The sequence below is a fragment of the Abramis brama genome (assembly GCF_963993115.1).
Source record: "Abramis brama genome assembly, chromosome: 3".
NCBI classification, from domain to species: Eukaryota; Metazoa; Chordata; class Actinopteri; order Cypriniformes; family Leuciscidae; genus Abramis; species Abramis brama.
In genome coordinates this window covers 58,492,021-58,513,003 of record NC_139965.1, presented here as the reverse complement: position 1 = coordinate 58,513,003, position 20,983 = coordinate 58,492,021, and the positions used below count along the sequence as shown (strand labels likewise).

The window sequence follows — 20,983 nt, the reverse complement described above, 5'->3', positions numbered from 1 at the left end:
TTTTCAAAGATCTATAAACTTTTATTTCTTAAGAATATTAAACATTGAAAACGGAAAAACATTTTAAATATCCACAAAAAATGAACAAAACAACCAAAAACAATAAAAGCAATGGACTCTGTGTCTGTTAACAAAAAAATTCACTTGAATAAATACCAAAAACAATAAATAAAATGGATGTAAACAAAATTGCACTTCAAAAAATATTAAACATTAGGCTCATACATAAATAGTGATACATTCCATAATAGTCAAAACTGCCGGTTAGGACCTTTGTAAACAAATTTAAAAAAAAGCCTCAACAGTACCACAGCATTTTGCACTGTCCTCCTGTTACTTTGTCGACTAAACAAACGCTCGAGTGATTGTGTAATTTATAGGGCTGGACCTGAATATTCGAATATTCGTTCAGTGGGTTGGTATTCGATTTGAAAATGTGACATTCGAATATTCGTTTTTTTTTTTTTTTGCACACCTGGGATCCACCGCGAAACGGTTCTCATTCGCGCTTGAATAAGGCCGGCGACACACTGGCTGCATGGCATGAGTGTCTCAGCTGCATGGCGTCTGTTTTTATTTCAGCTCCCATGTTAACAGGTTGGAGTTTGCACACTGCCTGTGTGAGACACGCGTCTCAGGCGCGGCTCGAGCCACGTGGAAAACGCGTGCATGCTAGAAATAGAACCGACGCCTAGTGTTCCAGCAATGGAAAGCTGCGTTGCTTTGACATTGTGGAAAATAGAATAATAGAAACAAAATGTATTAGCCTTTTTACCCGTTATTATCAATCTAAATTAATCTCGTTTTTAATTTAACTTAATTTCGTTTTTCTTTATTTAAATTTCGTTTTTCTTTATTTAAATTTCGTTTTCTCTTTATTTAAATTTCGTTTTTCTTTAGGCCTATTTAAATTTTGTTTTTCTTTATTTAAATTTCGTTTTTCTTTATTTAAATTTCGGTTTTTTTCTTTATTTAAAATTCGTTTTTCTTTATTTAAATTTAGTTTTTCTTTATTTAAATCTACCCTTTACTGTGTCAGTAATTTGTTAGTCAGAAAAATTTTAGACTACCTTAAAAGTATTGCTTAAGTTAACAGACCTGTGTGTGTGTGTGTTTTATATCACTAGTGCAGACTGTGTCCGTTCTCGGAGCAAATAAGCCCTGACCGCGTGAGGCGCGACGCTTCCCGCTCACGCTGTTCTGTAGTTTACTAAAAGTTTATTAATTCTGAATGTGTGCATCTATATTGCACCAAATGCAACACTGCACTCCCTTGTGAAGTCGATTGGATGAACGGTTCTCGAAATAATCAAAATGCAAACGGACATACAGACACATAGAGATTCGTGCCTTTATTAGAGAGAAGAATATGTTCAGCACCCTCTCTCCGAAGCTTCGAATATTCGATGTTTATTACTACCGAAGCTTCGAAGCTCAAAAAATGGTATTCTGACCAGCCCTAGTAATTTACTGTCGGGAAGACGGAGACGCTTTATTGCGTGTATATGCGAGCCTACTCACTGAAAATACTTGGTTAGGATTAGGGGTGAGGAGTGCGTGTGTATTACACGCCATAAAGTGTGTATCATATGCACGCAAAAACTATTTTTGGCGTATAAATGGCACGAGAAATAACATTCGTGGTATAGATACGCATTTTCATGAGATCGGGCTCGCTGTCGCGTTTGGCTTTGAAACCAATTCCATCTTTTTCTTTTTTTTTCCTCCAACTCACAACTAGCGTCTTTTCTCTCTCCCGGCAGTCGCCGCAAGCAGTCCCGCCGGCGCTTTCCCATACAAAGACCATGTGACTAACAAGCGCCGCGGCGCCGCCTCCCCACACAAAGACCATGCAACTGACAAGTGTTCACTCCTATACGCTAAGGAACCGAGAGTGGTCATCCAGTCTATTTGGTAGAGAGAGAGAGAGAGAGAGAGAGAGAGAGAGAGAGAGACGAGGAAAACAAACAAGCATGCAAATGGAATTATTGCGGCCGGAAAAATTATCGAGCTCTTTTTTTTTTATCGTGCGATTAATTGATTTATTGACTATCGCGACAGGCCTATGCACAACACCCTAGCAACCACCCACAACACCCTAGCAGCACCAATCAACCATGCACAACACCCTAGCAACCACCCACAACACCCTAGCAACACCAATCAACCGTGCACAACACCCTAACAACAACGCACAACACCCTAGCAACCACCCACAACACCCTAGCAGCACCAATCAACCATGCACAACACCCTAGCAACCACCCACAACACCCTAGCAACGCCAATCAACCATGCACAACACCCTAGCAACCACCCACAACACCCTAGCAACGCCAATCAACCATGCACAACACCCTAGCAACCACCCACAACACCCTAGGAGTGCCAATCAACTATACACAACACCCTAGCAACCATGCACTACACCCTAGCAACATACTAACAACCACTTAGCCTTAGCAAGACATTGTAACAACCTAGCATTGTGGTGGTCATAACAATTAAAAAATTCAGTGCAACCACCTACATGCTAACAACAACGCACAACACCCTAACAGTGCCAATCAACCATGCACAACACCCAAGCAACCACGCACAACACCCTAGGAGTGCCAATCAACTATACACAACACCCTAGCAACCATTCACAACGCCCTAGCAACTCCAATCAACCATGCACTACACCCTAGCAACATACTAACAACCACTTAGCCTTAGCAAGACATCGTAACAACCTAGCATTGTGGTGGTCAGAACAATTAAAAAATTCAATGCCACCACCTACATGCTAACAGCAACTCGCAACACCCTAGCAACTACCTGAAAACGATCAATCTCCCACAGCATGTTACATGTCCTAAAATCACTCTGAGCACCTTAGCAACTGAATAGCAACAGTGTAGATCATGGAGAGTTTGCATGGAGAAGCACCACTCATATTTTCTTTTGGCTCTATATATGTTTGCTCTGGACAGGCACTATAGTTTGTTGTCTGTGATTAAGGCTGTCTAGCACATGTTTTGCGCAGTAGATCTGAGAACTGCCTGCTCTTCCCTCAGTGTTTTGTGTAATTACAGCCGTCGCGGTCACTCCTCTCCCCAGACGAGCCCGTTTTTAGTTTGGATCTCCGTGGGAGTGCTGAGCTCTTTTACATCGATGTGATGGACCAAACCAGAAGCTCTGCTGTACTCAACAATAGAGAGCCGCACAATGAGAAGGGGGCCGCACTCCTCCCTGCTTGTATTTCAATTTTACAGCTCTGGGATCTCTGTGAACGTGTCCATTGTGTTGATTTACCTGTTGCTAGGCTCTTTTAGGCCATGGCCCTGACAGTGGGTATTTGGCATGTCCAGTCAGAAGAACCGAAAGCTCCTCTCTTCCGTCTACTCTCAGCTGTTGGAGATTTCTGGCTGCTAATGGAAGAGTGTTATTAGGATCTGCTGTGTTCTCGCTCCAGCTCGACGGGATCTCTGGGGCTTTGATTATTTCTGGAGTTTAGCATGTCACAGCTGTTCGCTGCTGTACTTGTACAGTGTGACCGGCTCCATGGGAATGGGTGTGTCTGGCGGCTTCAATGTCTTGTGCACATACTGTTGGGAATGTTTTGTGCTTTTTAACTTTCTTCCACTTCCTTGTCGTTTTCACACAGTTCCTTGTATATTTGTTGCAATATGGGTTACAGAGGCGCTGTTTACACCTGGTATTAAGGATGTGTTTTGGTCGATCGGATCACAAGTGGACAACGGAGACGCATTCCTGTTTTCTGGTCCGCTAATCCGTCTCTTTTTTCGACTTTCAACCACTTCTGTCCTGATTTCTTCGAGGGGAGGGTCTATGGGTTGGTAAATGTATGGGCTTTTTCAGATCTTTCGATCTAATGGATGAAATAAGCTCAAGCAATTTGCATATGAACGTGAAAGGAGATGGAAAAACATACTTGTTATCTGATTGACCAAAACGCATCTTAACACCAGCAACCACCCACAACACCCTAGCAGTGCCAATCAGCCATGCACAACAGCCTAGCAACCACCCACAACAGCCTAACAGGGCCAATCAACCATGCACAACAGCCTAGCAACCACCCACAACAGCCTAACAGGGCCAATCAACCATGCACAACACCCTAGCAACCACGCACAACACCCTAACAACCACCCACAACAGCCTAGCAGCACCAATCAACCACGCACAACACCCTAGCAACCACCCACAACACCCTAGCAGTGCCAATCAACTATACACAACACCCTAGCAACCATGCACGACACCCTAGCAACAGCAATCAACCATGCACAACACCCTAGCAGCGCCAATCAACCACGCACAACACCCTAGCAACCACCCACAACACCCTAGCAGCGCCAATCAACCACGCACAACACCCTAGCAACCACCCACAACTAGGGTCAATCAACCACCCACAACACCCTAGCAACCACCCACAACACCCTAGCAGCGCCAATCAACCATGCACAACACCCTAGCAACCACCCACAACACCCTAACAGTGCCAATCAACCACGCACAACACCCTAGCAACCACGCACAACACCCTAGCAACCACGCACAACACCCTAGCAACCACGCACAACACCCTAGCAACCACGCACAACACCCTAGCAGCGCCAATCAACTATACACAACACCCTAGCAACCACCCACAACACCCTAGCAGTGCCAATCAACCATGCACAACACCCTAGCAACCACCCACAACACCCTAGCAGCGCCAATCAACCATGCACAACACCCTAGCAACCACCCACAACACCCTAGGAGTGCCAATCAACTATACACAACACCCTAGCAACCATGCACAATACCCTAGTGAAAAAGGCCCAGAGTGATATGTGCTGAATACTGCTGTTATAAAAAAAAATATATATATATAGTATACAACAATACGCAATTCAAACACGGTCACAATTTAATTTAGGTATATTCATGAAGACTAGTTAACCCTGGGTCATTCTAAACCCCGGGTAAACAGAATCCTGGGTTATCATGGCATTTATACAGCATTTATTTTTTCTGAATATATTTTTTATTCTTCATGTATTTTCTGAATTTTTTATAGAGGGATTTGTTCATATCATTCACCTGTTTTATATTAACATTTTATCCCTATGAAGATATTTTAAAGATATTTATTTATTTATTTATTTATTTATTTATTTTGTCCAAACAATGGTCAGTGGTTTCCCGTGTTAATTCGGTTCCCAACGTTCTTCAAAAAAATTGTGTTCTGCAGACGAAAGAAAGTTTCTCATACAGGTTTGGAATGACATTTTATTCCTAAAAACCTACGTTTTTTTTTTTTTTTGGCTGACAGTATTCAATGATTTATAGAGTAATAAAAAGCGATATCCAAAATCCCCTCTGTAAAAGCGTTTAACCCTAGTGTCATTTCAAAATGAAACATGAATATTGAACCTGGTTTTATCCAATGTTCAGATGTCTATTCTAAATGTATGGCATTTAGTGCATATTTAATTAGATTATGAATCCTTTGCTTATTAAATAGAAACCTTGTAATCCAAAACATTTGTTTTAATTTGCAGTGATTAGTCAACTGGCTATAGCGAATACGCCTGTCACGATTATTGAATAATTTTATGATCGTGCTTATGTCTAATTGCAGTTATTTGAGATAACCACAATAATTGTGCAGTTTAAAGTTGTTACATTTTGCCATCAAAATTAGGGAAATTTAGTGACATCAATTGCTTTAGCGAGAAGCAAAGGAATAATAATAATTCCGGCAGGGAGTAAAGAATAAAAAAATACATCAGAAGAACAGATAGTCAAAGGTGTTCCTTCATACACAAAATCAAGGCTTGTGTGTCATCAAGAATGCATTCTGTAAAATATTAAATTAATTATATTAATTACTATACAAATATTATACATTTTTACTGCATTAAAGTAAATGATATGTGCTTATATTATTATACTTTTTATTATTATATTTAAGGTAAAAAAAAAAGAAGCATATTAGGCTTAACTTAAGTGCCATTTTGTGAAAATGTCAAGTGAAAAATTATCGAGTTAATCGCAATTAATTGTATGACAATTAATTGTCAGCACAAAATTCATGGTGGAATGTTTTTACCCTGTTCACATGTGGTGTCTTGGCTTAATAAAGTCTTTTTGAAATGTGAAAAGTTACTTAAATCAATACGACAAAATCATGCGTCAAAGTTGAAATGTGTATTGTTGCATAATGTGTAGGCCTACTGTCACATACTTCTTTCTATGCAGTATTCTATGCATATACGCCATTAGCAATATGCTAATATTCTATAGTAGTACTAGTTTTCCTAACAATATTTACTCATTTTAAATTAGCAACTGAGGTTCAAGTGAAGCTCTCATGTCAGTGCTCCTCCTGGCATGTTTGTGGGAAATACCATCATCAGGAGCTGACTTTCCACTCCCCCCCCATCCTCTTCACCTCACAAGGAGGAAGTTCAGGGGAAGTAATCCAAGCTCTTTATTTAATGGAAAAAAACTAAATGTGTGTCCCAATTCGCCTGCTATTGTATTATTCAAAGACTTTTTGTACTATAAATATTGCGAGTTGACTGAAAATTCCAAAAGGAAAAAGTACAATAACAATACTCAGATGATGCACTTAATTAATCGGAAACAAATAGTGTGGAATGTTGGACACTTCATGGGTTAAACTGTCACAGCTTTAATTATGCAACAGAGGGGGAGGGGCATGATGTTAAATAACCCTATAAAACTCTGACTATAGTGCATAAGTACACACCACACAGTGTATAAGTGTATAGTGCATTTTGGACGCAAATCCCTATTTACCCAAGTGATTGTCTAGGATGTGATGTCAGATGTAGAGATGATTTGTGTTGAACTGCAACAAATAGCAGTGCTAAAAGGATCCGCTTGAAATTAGGGATGTGTGAAAACACGCCGGGGGCTAAAAATGTGTTTCAGCTTCTTTTTGTTTTTTTGCTTAAAAGGTTGCTCATTGTAGAAAAACAACTTGTGCTATGCTAACAAATAAAGTAACTGTGTTTCTACAATTCTAAAACATAACATGCTAGTGGTGCCTGTGAAAAACTTTTTTTGGCTGAATGGCAGTGAACAATATATATATTAGGCAATGCAGCCTAAGGCATATGCAAATTAAAGGGGCGGGGCCTGGTTGAGTTAGTTAGAAGTGTGTCGAAACTGGCGGTTATGGTAAGGGGGCGGGACATTTCCCAAACACACTCAAAGCAGTTGACCAATCACAACACACTGGTCCAACTGACCAATCAGATGCTTTTCAGAATGAGGGGCTTCATAGAGACAGAAACTAAACCGAGCGTTACTGACAGACTGGAAAGAGAGGAGCTGCAACAATGTAAAATATGGTGAAAATAAGGTGTTTTTTTTAAAAACATTCAAGCATGAAAACCTATTCTAGTAGAGCCCAAAAAAAAAAAAAAAAAAGTTTCACATTTTTGAAAATATATTGATACACCCTACAAAATTTATTATACTGGCCAACCCCTGCCTTTGTGTCATGTTTGAAAATATATCGCAAACCAGAAATTGCTCAACACAACATTAAATATATTGTCAAAAACTATGCATCCACAGCAAATGCTCTCCACTATGTTGGTTCCCAAGTCCCTCCTGAGGATGCTAATTTTCCATTAGCATAGCCAGTTTGGCCTGAATTGGAAGCAGATGCTCCAGCGAGGCCGATCCCACTCCTTTCCTCCCTTTTGTTGTGTCTGTTTGAGGAAACTATACGACCTTGCCTCAAACAATATGATGAGAACCCAAGGCCAGAAGTGGTGCTAAATGTATACAAGCACAGGAAGAGCGTGTACAAAGTTTATTAGATGTACGCCTACTTGTTCTGTTTGGACTAAATGTAGTTTATGCAGTAGCCAAAGCACTTTGTGCATTAATAAACAGGTTATTTTAGGGCGATGAGTAAGTGTTGGAGAGGCGTAGTGTGTCCCATGCCCCTATGAGCAATGGACACTTGCATGTCAGCAGACACATTTTTATCGACATGCCTTTCCACACTCTTAAAAATAAAGGTTTTTTTTGCAGCAATCCCCAAATAACTTTTTTGTAAACAGTTCTTAAAGAACCATTTTTTTTCTTAGAACCTTTTGTCCAATGGAAAGGTTTCAGGAACCCAGGTACCTTTATTTCTTGAATTCACCATTCTGACAAACAGAAAGTAGCTTGGTTTGAGAGTGAGTTGTGTGTGAGCTGTGCTTTACACACTGCCCAGTCGCTGTTTGGATTTAAACAGGCAAATGCTTAAGAGTCTATGATTGGATCATTATTGCAGTGATTGTTTCTAGCTTGTTATATGTTTGGCAAGAGTTCTTCTAACCCTAGTTGGTGGAGTGTGTAGCGTTTCATTTCTTAAACAACCATGTAGGAAGTAGTGTTGTCAAAATTCCCATCTTCTGTACCGACTCGTTACAGACATTTAAAAAAAGTGACGATACCATCATTTCCTTCTAGCATTTTGAGCTCTGTTGAATGGATTCTTAAACGCATCTGATTGGCCATTGCGTTCAAGCGCTCAACATATATCTGTGATCGGCTACAATGATCAACGCTTCAAAAACAGGTTTTCTTCACCGAGCGCTTGCACAGATAAACACGAGAGCGTTTAAAAGCAGATGCTATCAGCGTATCCGTCTATCAGTGGATCTACTAGGGATCCGTTGATTGACTGCTTTCAAACGCTTCCATGTGTTTCTGTGTAAGCGTTCGGGGAAGAGCGTCAAAGATTTCTTTTTACAACATGTTTTTGAAGTGCTTATTGTTGCCAATCACAGACCAAATGTTAGAGGAAAATGCTGGTGTCGTCACGTTTATTATTGTGATAGTATCACAATAATTGTGAACATTGATGGTATCAATACAAACTTGGGACTGAATTCGGTACTTTTAACAGCACTAGTAGGAAGAAACATCATGGCCATTTTCCAGGATGACAATGTTAAGATTCATCAGACTGAAACTGTGAAAGAATGGTTGGGTGGAGCATGAAGAATCATTTTCACACATGAATCGGCTCCTCTGAGTCCAGACTTAAACTCATTGAAAGTCTTTGGGATGTGCTGGAGGAGACTTTACAGAGTGCTGGACAATACAAGATCTTGACCAAAAATTGATGCACCTTTTGATGGATACAACATTTCATTCCATCAATTTTTGGTCAAGATCTTGTATTGGCAATGCATGGCTATGCTATTAACAGAGATAATGGACCCAAGACATTTTGGTGAAATGTGTGACCACAGCTTTAGTGTAAAGAACATTTTTTTTTAATAATCTAAAGAATTGTTTTCCTCCCTATAAAAAACCTTTTGTGCAATGAAAGGGTTCCATGGATGTTAAAAGTTCTTCATGGAATCGCCAATGCCAATAAAAGAACCTTTATTTTAAGAATGTGCTTAACACTCGACCAGGAACATATTAAAGGGAGGACCCATTTGCCTTTTCTGCGACTCCACCCAGACTGGAGCAGAGAAGCTTCTGCTTCACCTAGGTTTACCTTAGGCAGACACAAATCCGCTCAGAGGTGAGACTGGCCTACGCTAGCTTCTTTACTGTATCGAATACAGGATTACTGTGCCTGGGCAGATGTCTTAACTTTAGAGGCCAAGGAGTCACGAGAAGTTCCTGGCAGGACCGCAGTGAAATGTCTATGGAATATATATTTCGTATGATTTGCCACTGCTTAGTTTTCCGGATTGAACTTGAGGGCATGTGTCATGTAGAGCAGAGACTGGATGAACTAGTTTGTTTTGTGTGTCTTTGGTTGTCATGATATGCTACACTTGTTGGCTCTGTTTGATTTCACGACTTGTTCTTCACAGTTTGACAGACAGCCGCCATCATTCCGTGCTGCAAGGGCGACCCCAAAATGTCTTCCAACGGGGATCTGCAAGACGTTGGGAGCTGGGACAGCTTCTGGGAGGTTAGTATCCCACATTTACACACTCACACACATCTCCCTGGCAGAGTGGGCCGCATGCTGTGGCGTCCAGCCAGGGAGTTAGAGACTCTAAAGGAGCGAATTCCTGCAGATCCGACATTTCCAAGAGCTCTCTGACAGCTTTCTGCACTACTATTCTTCAAGCATGCTTGGTCAGGTCCATACTTGCCTTGGAAAAAACTAAGAGATAAAAAGAGCTCTTAGATAGCAAAGTGAACGTAGCATTTTGCCATCAGTCCTGTTGACAGTTTAGGGTGTTTTGTTTTTTTTCCCTCCATTTTTCATCACATGGACTTTTTCAATTCTTTTGCAATAAAGTTGCCTTTGGCTTGCGCACTGGAGGACTTATACATAACACGCAGTACATGGTACATTAGTATTATGCCATGATTACTTTCAATTAACTCCTCAGCAAAACTGCTTAGGACTGGGTGATGTTATATTTTAACCGTCATTTATATGCGTCACCAAATAGTAATTAGGCTTGTCACCACAGCAAATTGTTATAAGTTTAACAAAACGTCACTGGTTTCATAATTCTCATTATCTCCACAATATAACTTGAGATAATTAATGAATCATTATTAATAATGAATTATACAACTACTATAAGTATATTCATCTTTACCCAAATACATACAGTACACTCATAATAAGCTACTATGTACTATATAGCAAATCTTAACTGCTTGATTGTTATATCGTCAAATGTAAACCATAATAGTTGGATACATCCTACTTTGCCTGCATACATACACGTAAAGCAAACAATATATATATTATACAGCAAATCTCGGCTGCATGATTGTTTATAGTAGGCTATATCATCGCAAAATGTAAACCGTATTATCGCACAGTTCTATAAAGATGGATATATATTAACAATTTGTATAACAATGTGTATTCTTAAAAGGGCTATATAAATACATTTGTCTCATCACTATGTAGAAAGGGCCCATAATATACAGCTGCTTGTAACTGAGAGATGCACATGAGAAAAGTGATGCTAAAAGTTTGTTTATGCTACAAGTTTATAATATAACTATATAGCAAACATATTGGTCAATTGACAATGTCTAAAACCATTTTAAGATACAAAGATTAGCCATGACTATTTTTGTTTTCTAAAATGATATCTGGGGTAAAGTGTGCCAAAGTGGGGTAAGCTGTGTCATTGGCTCAACTAATAGTGCTTCAAATGCTGCACTAGTAGAAAATGTTAACATAGTTTCACTTCTAGTATTATGAATATTAATAAATGTAAATAATCTGCAGCACAATAAAACTTTTGAGATGGGATCATGCTGTAAATGTTTTTTTCTCAATTATATATATTTATATGTTTTTGAAATATAAATCATTAATGTAGTTCCTTTATAATTCTATAAACCTTTCACCCAGATGTGCATCACGTTGTGTGGACCACTTCTTTTTATTCATTTTATTTTTAGATTTGTCATAAATGTCCCTGTTCATAAATGCTTTCTTCTCGTTTCACTTGATAACCGAAATACAAGTGCTATCTCGTTTCTCCTTGCTTTGAGGGAAACATAAGTCACAGATGGCACAGTTCCTCTAAACTGGTTTATGTAAGTTACAGGAAGAAGAGTCAAATTCTAAAATCTTAATGATTAACATTTATTAGACTGAAATTATATATTCACTGATATTCCTAGTTGTTAATTGTTGTGATCAGATCACAAAGTCAGCGAGTTAAGCTTGAGAACCGGATTCAGAAGTTGATCTGTGTGCATTGTTTTAGTATGACTCTCTAACATGACTTTCATCGGTTAGCCTGGGAACTACAAGAGGACGGTTAAGCGCATTGACGATGGCTACAAGCTATGCAACGAGCTGGTCAGCTGCTTCCAGGAGCGGGCCAAGATTGAGAAGGGCTATTCCCAGCAGCTGAGTGACTGGGCAAGGAAATGGAGGGGTGTTGTGGAGAAAGGTCAGTATGCATCTGCGTCTTACCTTAAAGTAGAGGCATCTCTCTACTGTCACATCAACACATTCTATACTGATGAGCTGATAAGTGCCTCTGTCAAACATTTATAAATCTGTCTGACCTTTCATTTACCGTATCAGTGCCCACCCGAAAATAGTTGCACAGTAGTTTGGGGAAAAGAAGGTATGAATGTAATATACAGTAATGCTTCCTCTGTTGCTTACGTCGTGTGTCAGTGATCTATCAATTCGTGTCGCATTATATATGGTCAGACACTTACATTTGTCATTATATTATTAACATTTTACCAAAATCAAGCTCAAATAGAGTTGCAAGGTTTTTGACCATCGAATGTCGTGTTTTGTCCGTCATTAGAACAGCTGCATCTGATGCAGTAAGTGCATCGCATTACATTTTCATCAACTTACTGGTTAAGGTCGTTTGGCCTCATGATATAACGCTTCACACAGGCTATTTCAAGTATTGGTTACTCACTCAACGTTAAAAATGGTAGACTAAGACACTCTTCTCTGCTCCTTAAATTAATAGAACATTAGCACTTCATTCACAATAAAGTGGGTGGAGTTATGAGGTTTGACTGACAGTTTGAGGATCCAATAGAGTTATGAGGTTTAAACAAGCTCTTTTTAATACTTTTTTCATTGGTTAGATATTTGCAAAACCCACAGACAGACGTAAAGGGTGACCAATCGTAATGATTTATGAAAAAAATTAAAATAACGAATCCTGGAGATACGGGTTTTCCGCCCGACAGCGACAATATACTGGATTTTGCATAGATGTTTTCAGCACTTGCAAAATAACCATGAGAACAGTACCAACATTTACAGTTTTAAGCATTTAGGATTCAGTGTAAACAAAGTCTTGTATTGACCTTAAGAAAAGTCGTGGATATGAGTGGATTACCTCCCAGTGAGAGCCTCAGGCTGGACAAATATTCCAGTAACCAAACCATGTGACCTTAAAGGGGCAGACACACTGACCTACAATTATAATAAGAGGCAAGATGTGTATCTAGAGAACAATATTATACAAACTTGGGGGTGTTTTTATTTTTATAAGTTGGACCAGTAAGCAACTATCCACTGTAATAAGCTGAATTCTGTTTTCTCTCCTGCAGGCTCACAGTATGGGACTCTGGAAAAGGCCTGGCATGCTTTCATGAATGCGGCTGACAGACTGAGTGAGATCCATATGGAGCTAAAAGAGAAACTGGTTGTTGAGGACAGTGAAAAGATTAGAAACTGGCAGAAGGATGCCTTCCACAAGCAAATGATTGGTGGATTCCGTGAGACCAAAGACGCAGACGAAGGCTTCCGTAAGGCCCAGAAACCCTGGGTCCGAAAACTGAAGGATGTGAGTCTTCTCCTTTTGCAGAATACTACACCATTAGTATGGATTTAATCCATTAAATGATGGCAGAGAGAACCATAGCTGCCAACTTTGGAGTTTTGCTTGGAGTGAGATTTATGTTTTGGGGGGTGGGGGTTGGGGGGGTGTAATTTTTTTTTCGATCACAAGTGTATTGTGATTGTCAAAACATTTTAGTAACTAAACTGAATTTTATTAGGTTTAGTGACAACATGTTACAATGTTTACATGGTTCAATTTCTGGTAAGCTACGCTTTTTTATTATTTCAATTCAATTCAGTTATTGTGATTTGATTTAATATTGACTCATTTGGATAAATATTAGGTAGGCTACACAAGATAGGGTTAATTTTTCTCAAGAAAAAAACAACTCACCTAATGCTGTAAACATACAGAGAGCCCTATCAGCTGGCAGTATTATTTAAGGTTAAAAAATAACACAAATTAAATATAATGCGTTTTTTTATTATAATAACAACTTTATTTAATGATATAAGTAAAAATATAATAAATATGCAATATAGTACACATATTTAGCCAAATACTCTCTATAGCTCTTTTTTTCTAGCCAACTAACGTGCTATAGCCTATATTATGGTCATTAAATGGCTTTCCTGAGGTAAATGTTATGTGACATGATTGTTCTCCAGCTGTTTTATTGACCCCTTTGTTTGATTGATTGGTCGATATTATGTATGAGGAATATACATTTCGGTAAGTTGTACTGTATCTTTCAACAGTGTTCATTCGTGTTTAAAGTTATTTACTATCAGCTAGAGATGATCGGTTCACGTGCCGCTAGGGATCTGTCACGTCACATTTACAAGCGCCAAAACGGTATTTATTGTCTGAATTTCGTAATAAAAGTGACAGAATCTGAGAGCTGAGATTTTTTTTATATCATAAGTAACCTCTGTCTAGTCTGTCGGTCTCCGTGTCCTCTTTGCTCCGCGATTTTTCTGTGCGTGAGAAAATGGATGTGTGGCGTGAGAGCGTGTGAAGAGTGTCAATTGCGTGTGTCTCTCGGTGAATGCGTGAGAGTTGGCAGCTATGAGAACAAAAGAAATTAGTTTAAATCCACTTTGCCTATCTTGTTTTGTGTTGTGTTTTCATTGTTAGTTCATGTTAACTAATGTAGTTGACTATTGTTAACAATCTTATTGTAAAGTGTTGCCATTTAGACCAATGCAAAAAATCTGTTTTTTATTTTCATGCAATAAGTAGATGGTGTTCAGTGATTGCCAAGCTCCAAAAATGACCAAAAAAAGGGTTTCTGCAAGTCTTAAGTTTTAATTCGCCCTTACACAAATTAAGGGTGCTGAAATCAGAGCAGAAAGTCTTAGTCGCGCAGTTAAATGTTGCATGCATTGCAAGAAATTAATATCTTCCTCACTATGTTTGTCCTTTTTTCCAATACAAATATCTAAACATCTTTAAATAAAGAGAGATTTACTTAAGGTGCGAATGAAAATGAATTAAATTATCTGTTAATGTGTTTCAAAACTTCTCTTAGAATTAAGTAGATTTTTCTGAGCAGATTGGCAGATATTTGTTCTTGATTTAATCATAAGCTCACTTCATTTTTATCAATTTCACAGAAAACAGGACTTCATGTTTTGTTATTTTGTATCTCCAGTAAATGCATTGTGATGAGAATCTTTAGACATTTGCACTGGAAAACAATACGAAAATACTGAGAAAAACATCATTTTTGTGCAGAGTGATCAGAAGGTACCGTAAAAGATATTTCCATATTCTAGTGGTTGAGAGCAGAGTGAATGAAGCTACTTATAAAAAACAAAAGTGAAACGTAATAGATATCTATTAGAAATTATTTTTTTTAACTCTGACGTGTTGCTTGTGTTTCTCCCTAGACATGTTGTGTTCCCTTGACTTTATTCCTTACATTTTATTTACTTAGTCTTAAAAGGTCTTAAAGTCTTAAATTTACCTTCATAAACCTGCAGAAACCCTAATGATTGGTTTGTTGTATCCCAAGTCCTCTAAAGCAATATGATAGCTTAGTATGAGAAACAGACTGAAATTAAATTAACCTCGACGACTGATTTGGAGCAATGTTAGGATGAATGAGTCTTTATTTATTATAGGTCTATAACAGTGTTTAAAGAAAACTATGTATTACACCATGTATCACAGTGTATATAGTAATGAGTAAATAGTATGGATGTGTAAACATTTTCTCTGCGTTAGGTGGATTCTACCAAAAAAAGTTACCACCAAGCCCGGAAGGAAGAGCGCACGGCATTGACCCGTGAAACTCATGCCAAGGCTGACACAACCAAATCCCAAGAGGAGGTCCGCAAGTTCACAGATCGCCTGGAGAAATGCACCCAAGAGGCAGAGAAGGTACCGTGAGAAAAAGCACAGACACAGCAGTTTTAGTCATTTTAGTTTTGTGAGGTTTTTCCATTTAAGCTTGTAATTACTGTATGGAAAGCTTGTCAACGAGTGTCCATGTCTAGGTGGAAGGAGATGGGTGGGGAATGACAGAATTTCCATAAAATGTAGACAAGACAAGGCTTGCTTGTTGCTAGTGCCAATAGTAAAGCTCGTGTGATGATGTCGTACTGTGACAATGATAAATTATGGGTGTGAACAACATGTTTCATGCACAAACCTACACTTTATACCTTCATTTTCTGCTTTTTCAAAGGTGTAAAGAGAAACGCCACCTGATTTTATTTATTTTAGAGGCATTTTGCTTTGTTTTCCCATAATTTATGAAAGCAGACTTGTTGTCTGTCTTTCAGATAGTCGTGAAATTCATATTAGTACATTTACATTTCATTTATATGATGCTTTGATCCAATGTGATGTACAAATAAAGAAAGTGGTACAGCTTTCTCCTTTAGTTTCAACAACTCTCCATCAAAACCTTGTGAATATTCATTGGTCCATTAGATGTATTCTGGGTATTCTGAACAGGAAATTCTGATCTTTGTTAGTGACCCTGTGTCCCATGACCTGCTTGTTTTTTTTGGGTCTTTTTTTTTTTTGGTTGTTTTCCTCAGGCTAAAGAGCGTTACGAGAGAGCCCTGGACGAGCTGAATCGATGTAACCCACGTTACATGGAAGACATGGAGCAAGTGTTTGAAATCACCCAGGAGGCCGAAAAGAAGAGGTTGTGCTTTTTTAAAGAAGTTCTTCAGGACATGCACCAGCACATGGACCTCTCCAGCAATGATGGGTAAGTCCCTCTGATATGTCACTGCTTCACACTCTAAACTGACATTATCTTCTAGGACAGCATGCTAATTAATATGTAGAATTTGAAACTCTTTGTGTCAGCAGTAGGGTTTGGTATCAAGAACCGGTTCCAAAATCCTAAAAACCAGGGATTCGATAATACGCACACATTTTGATTACTCTTATTGATTTCTTTGCTTAGAAAATATATGACATTTACTAGGGGTGTGACGAGAAACTTAGCTCATGAGAACAAGAGAGTTTTTTTGCACAGATTTTTTAATAAATCCTCAATGACAAAATTCATGACTGGAAAAATAGTCTGCAGGTTGCATTTTGAAATGTAATTGAAATTCATTTGAAATGAATCATCTTGTAATCAGTGTAATTTCAGTTCTACTTTCTGAGTATGAATTATCATATGCATTGAAAGATGACAATATACAATAGGGATGGTTAAAAAATATAGATTTCTCAATTTTAATTGATTCTCATTTTTACGAACCGATATCGATTCTTAAATCCCAAGAATTGATTAGTCATCCTGTTTTCAGTTGATGAATGATTGGAACATTGTAGCACGCATCCCATCCAATAAATCGCAATAATCTTTGTGCTTTGTTACTAGTGATTTGAAACAAAGTCTCAGATTTCAAATTACGTCCATTTTCTTACGAAATTCAAAAACATAAATACCGTGTTGCCGCTGTGGCGTGAGATCGCTCTGGCTCAGCTCAAGAGAAGCAGCAGCACATGATCTTCTCTTCCGGCTTAATAACACCAGTTACAGCGTGAAATAAACATGAATGAGCATCTGAAAGTGTGTTAAAAGATATAGAGTACAACTTATCGAAATCCGTATCATGTCACATGGAATCGCTCAATCAGTGTTTCAACCGTGGAAAGACGTCAGTAAAACAGCTTGTAAACAATGTCATGTAACGTCACATTTACCTCAGAAAAACCATATCCAGTGACCATAAACTTCTTAGTCAGCTAGAAAAATTCTAGAGAGGAGCATTTTGCTAAATATATGCACCATATTACATATTCATTATAATTTAATGTTAACATTAAATGCATGTTTGAATACATCTGGCAAGTTTTTATGACAGCCACCATTTAAATGTTTATGTTATAATGTTTAACTTTATTATTATTATTATTATTATTATTATTATTATAAAAATAAATAAAAGTGTAATTTAAGTGTTTGTGTACAAATCAGTTCATTTTACCTTCAATATTATATTAGGCTAATGAAGCCCATAGGCTACAACTGACTCCCATAGTTTACAACATTAGTTAAGAGATTTGTTTTCCTTGAAAATTTGCCATGTATTGTACCTGATATCCAAAATAATCAATATTGAATCGAATCGAATCGGATTCGAAATCGAATCGAATTGCAAGCTTGTGAATCGAAATCGAATCGAATTGTGAAATTTCTGTCAAAACCCAGCCCTAATATACAAGCACTGTAAAAGGTTTTGCCACAAACTCAACTGACTGGCTTTTCTCCTGTATGATTTAACATGAGTCTCTTCAGACCTTACTGTACAAGAATTATGAGCTTCCAGTACTTCTGATTGAGGATGTGTGAAACCTCATGAATTAACTCCTTTCCACAAATTGAACATAGAAATAAAACAGTATAACACTCAAGTGCAAACAATAAGTGCAACCGTAATCAAAGTACTTAAAGTATATTCAAAGAGCAAACAGAGACCAAAACGGAAATCAGAGCTAAGAGGTGGTTAGCACTACACAGCCCAGCCTAAGATAGGATTTGATATTGGGAGACAGGCTATTGTCGTCAGCCTAATTTGTGTGCATCAGGGAGCTCGCGTTTTACTTTCACTTTTGAATTTGCGATCGCATGTACTCTGTATAAGGAGTAGTGTTGCTGAGCGCGCATTCTACAAGATATGACATTTATCAGACGCTTAGATGATTAGGCTCTGTTGCACAACGAATCCTCTGCTGTGGTCTTGTCAGTCATCTCACCTTACTCTCGTCACGTGATCAGTGAACTGTGATTCCTCATGCTCATGTTGGATGAGCAGAGCAGACATGTGCAATAGTTTACAATTAGGCCTGTCGCGATAATTAGATAACCGTCTGATCGCGATTATTTGATCTAACCGCGATTGTTTCAGACAACCGCGATTATTGCGCTCTTTTATAGGCCTACGGCACAAGGGGGAATCATGGACCAAAATAAATAGACAAGCACTAATTACGTTTTCCAGCAATATATTCAAAGTCATCTGAAGCCATTCCATAGCTTAATGTGAGGGACAGTAGTATATTTACATTGTTAAATTAAAGTTCACAAACTCGTCTGCAGCTGTCAATCATTCCATTCAGCATTCAAACTCTGCAGCTGTCAATCATTCCCGTTCGGCATTCAAACAGCGCGCGTCGTCCGGTTACGACAGGATACACGGTAAAACTTTCTCCAATGTGACATTGACGTTATAATGCTTGATCTGTAGATAAAGGGCTGTGGATTTGCATAAAATGACTTTATTTTGCTGGAGTTTTTTGCTGTTTCTAAATGACTCGCTCGCTACCGTGTGCCTACACAGCACAAGGACTATGAATTGGCATCAGACGCACAATAACTGGAGTTTAAAACTGTGAAGAAACAAATGATCAATAAACTGTTGGACTGATATACACTAGGATTTGTGCCCTCGACATTTCTTCGCTTTGTGCTGTGAACTTTTAAATGCGCACTTGTGCAGCGCTGCGCACTGTGACTCCATGTTGCATTAAGCACATCATTCTGCACCCGCGATGCGCATACGCGCTTTGTTCCGCTCTGTTTTGAAGCGTATCATATTATCATGGTTTGTGCACATTTGTTTTTATTAACATGTTTAGATTTTATTAAATTACTGTGCAGATGTTTTCAAAAATTACTTTTTGCTGCTGATTTATACACTTACTAAGTTTAATAAACAAATTGTCATATTGAATATATTTATTTAATATTTAAAGGTGTTAACTGTAATCTTACACTGCAAAATGATAACTTACAAAGGATTAAATTCATCACAATTATTTAATAAATGAAGCACAAAGCCCTAAAACAGACAATTAATCGGCATAATCGCCAAAGCCCTAACACAGACAATTAATCGTCAAAGCCCTAAAACTGACAATTAATTGGCATAACCGCAATTATTTTTTAGACAATTAATCGTCAGCCAAATTTCATAATCGTGACAGGCCTATTTACAATTGAAGCGGCCGTTATCTAACTGAATTAAATGGTTTTGATTTCTATAAAAAAGCAAAACGACATTGGAGGCGTAGTGTAAATGTAGCGGTGTCATATTCTATGCTAATTTCACCCTCACGCTCCTTCATGGTGATATTGCGAGACTTTTCACCTCGACGAGAAATTTCGTCATGAGATCTCTTCACACCCCTAACATTTACGGACCCAAACAGTGTGGAGTCATCAACCATAGAGCTGTTTTGGGCCCCGGGCTCCAGTGGTGGTGAATTTCTAATGGGTCGAGTGTGAATGAGCTGTTGTCTTTGCACGGCCCATGAGTGGGTTCTGGAATGTCGGATCCTTCTCCCTAATAGCAAAATTAGATATCGATAAGAATCAGGATTGATAAACCGAATCGTAAAAATTCAAACAATACGACACCCAACCCTAGTCAGCACCAAGTCCATTGACGGTTGTTCACACACACCAACCAAACAGTGATTTAGGAGTAGATTCCAATAGAATCTAATGCTCCTAATGACTCTTTACTCTAATAATACTGCATAATAAATACACAGCACACACACATTAGGTAAAATTGTACATTTTTAATTAGATGACAGTATTTATCAATCAATACTTTTCAATATTGAAAACAGTCTGCTGATATGTATAATTGGCATTTCCCTTGATCTACCATCTTATCTAATAATTCTCACTGAGCTTGTTGCCATGCATTCTGTGATTGCCTTATCCACAAAGTATACATGTGATACTTCTACAGAATTTGGCTAAAATGTATTCAAAAGGCAGCTTCCAATAGACTTAGATAGTCTTACCAATAGTTTTAGGTAGAGCCATATATGTAATTTTTGACCGGAATGAGAACGAGGCTATGAGGGACTAAAGTACAGTGTTCAGTGGATTGTACTGTTGTTTAACAACATACCGATTGCTAAGCTGACGAAACATCTTTCCAAAAGACTTTCAGTAGACAAAAAGTCCATTATACACTTTTGAAAGTTGTGTGTTTTGAAAATGACCTTTACACAGTGTGTGCCATTGTAAAGACTGTAAGGCCTATAGAGATTGAGCTAAAAAAAAAAAAAAACACAATATTCTAATAATCATAAAAAAAAGAAAATCTAATTTTGAGTAAAATGGACTGTGTAAATTATTTTTATCAAATCAATACTTTTTGAATTAAATAATA

At 38.2% G+C, this 20,983-nt stretch overlaps 1 protein-coding gene across 8 annotated transcripts in view; it reads left to right on the top strand.

Annotated features, from left to right (window-relative positions):
- pacsin3 (protein kinase C and casein kinase substrate in neurons 3) overlaps nucleotides 1-20,983 on the top strand; it is a 53,288-nt gene that overhangs the window by 11,775 nt on the left and 20,530 nt on the right. For 6 of the 8 annotated variants that reach the window (XM_084108470.1, XM_084108474.1, XM_084108472.1 and 3 more), the window contains 5 exons: nucleotides 9,876-9,976; nucleotides 11,789-11,945; nucleotides 13,084-13,319; nucleotides 15,546-15,701; nucleotides 16,367-16,542. In XM_084108470.1, the coding sequence (XP_083964596.1) occupies nucleotides 9,923-9,976; nucleotides 11,789-11,945; nucleotides 13,084-13,319; nucleotides 15,546-15,701; nucleotides 16,367-16,542 (779 nt within the window). In that variant the 5' untranslated portion in view covers nucleotides 9,876-9,922. Of the gene's footprint in view, nucleotides 1-9,506; nucleotides 9,578-9,875; nucleotides 9,977-11,788; nucleotides 11,946-13,083; nucleotides 13,320-15,545; nucleotides 15,702-16,366; nucleotides 16,543-20,983 lie in introns of those variants that run through there. The other 2 variants (XM_084108475.1, XM_084108471.1) reach the window with 2 other exon arrangements.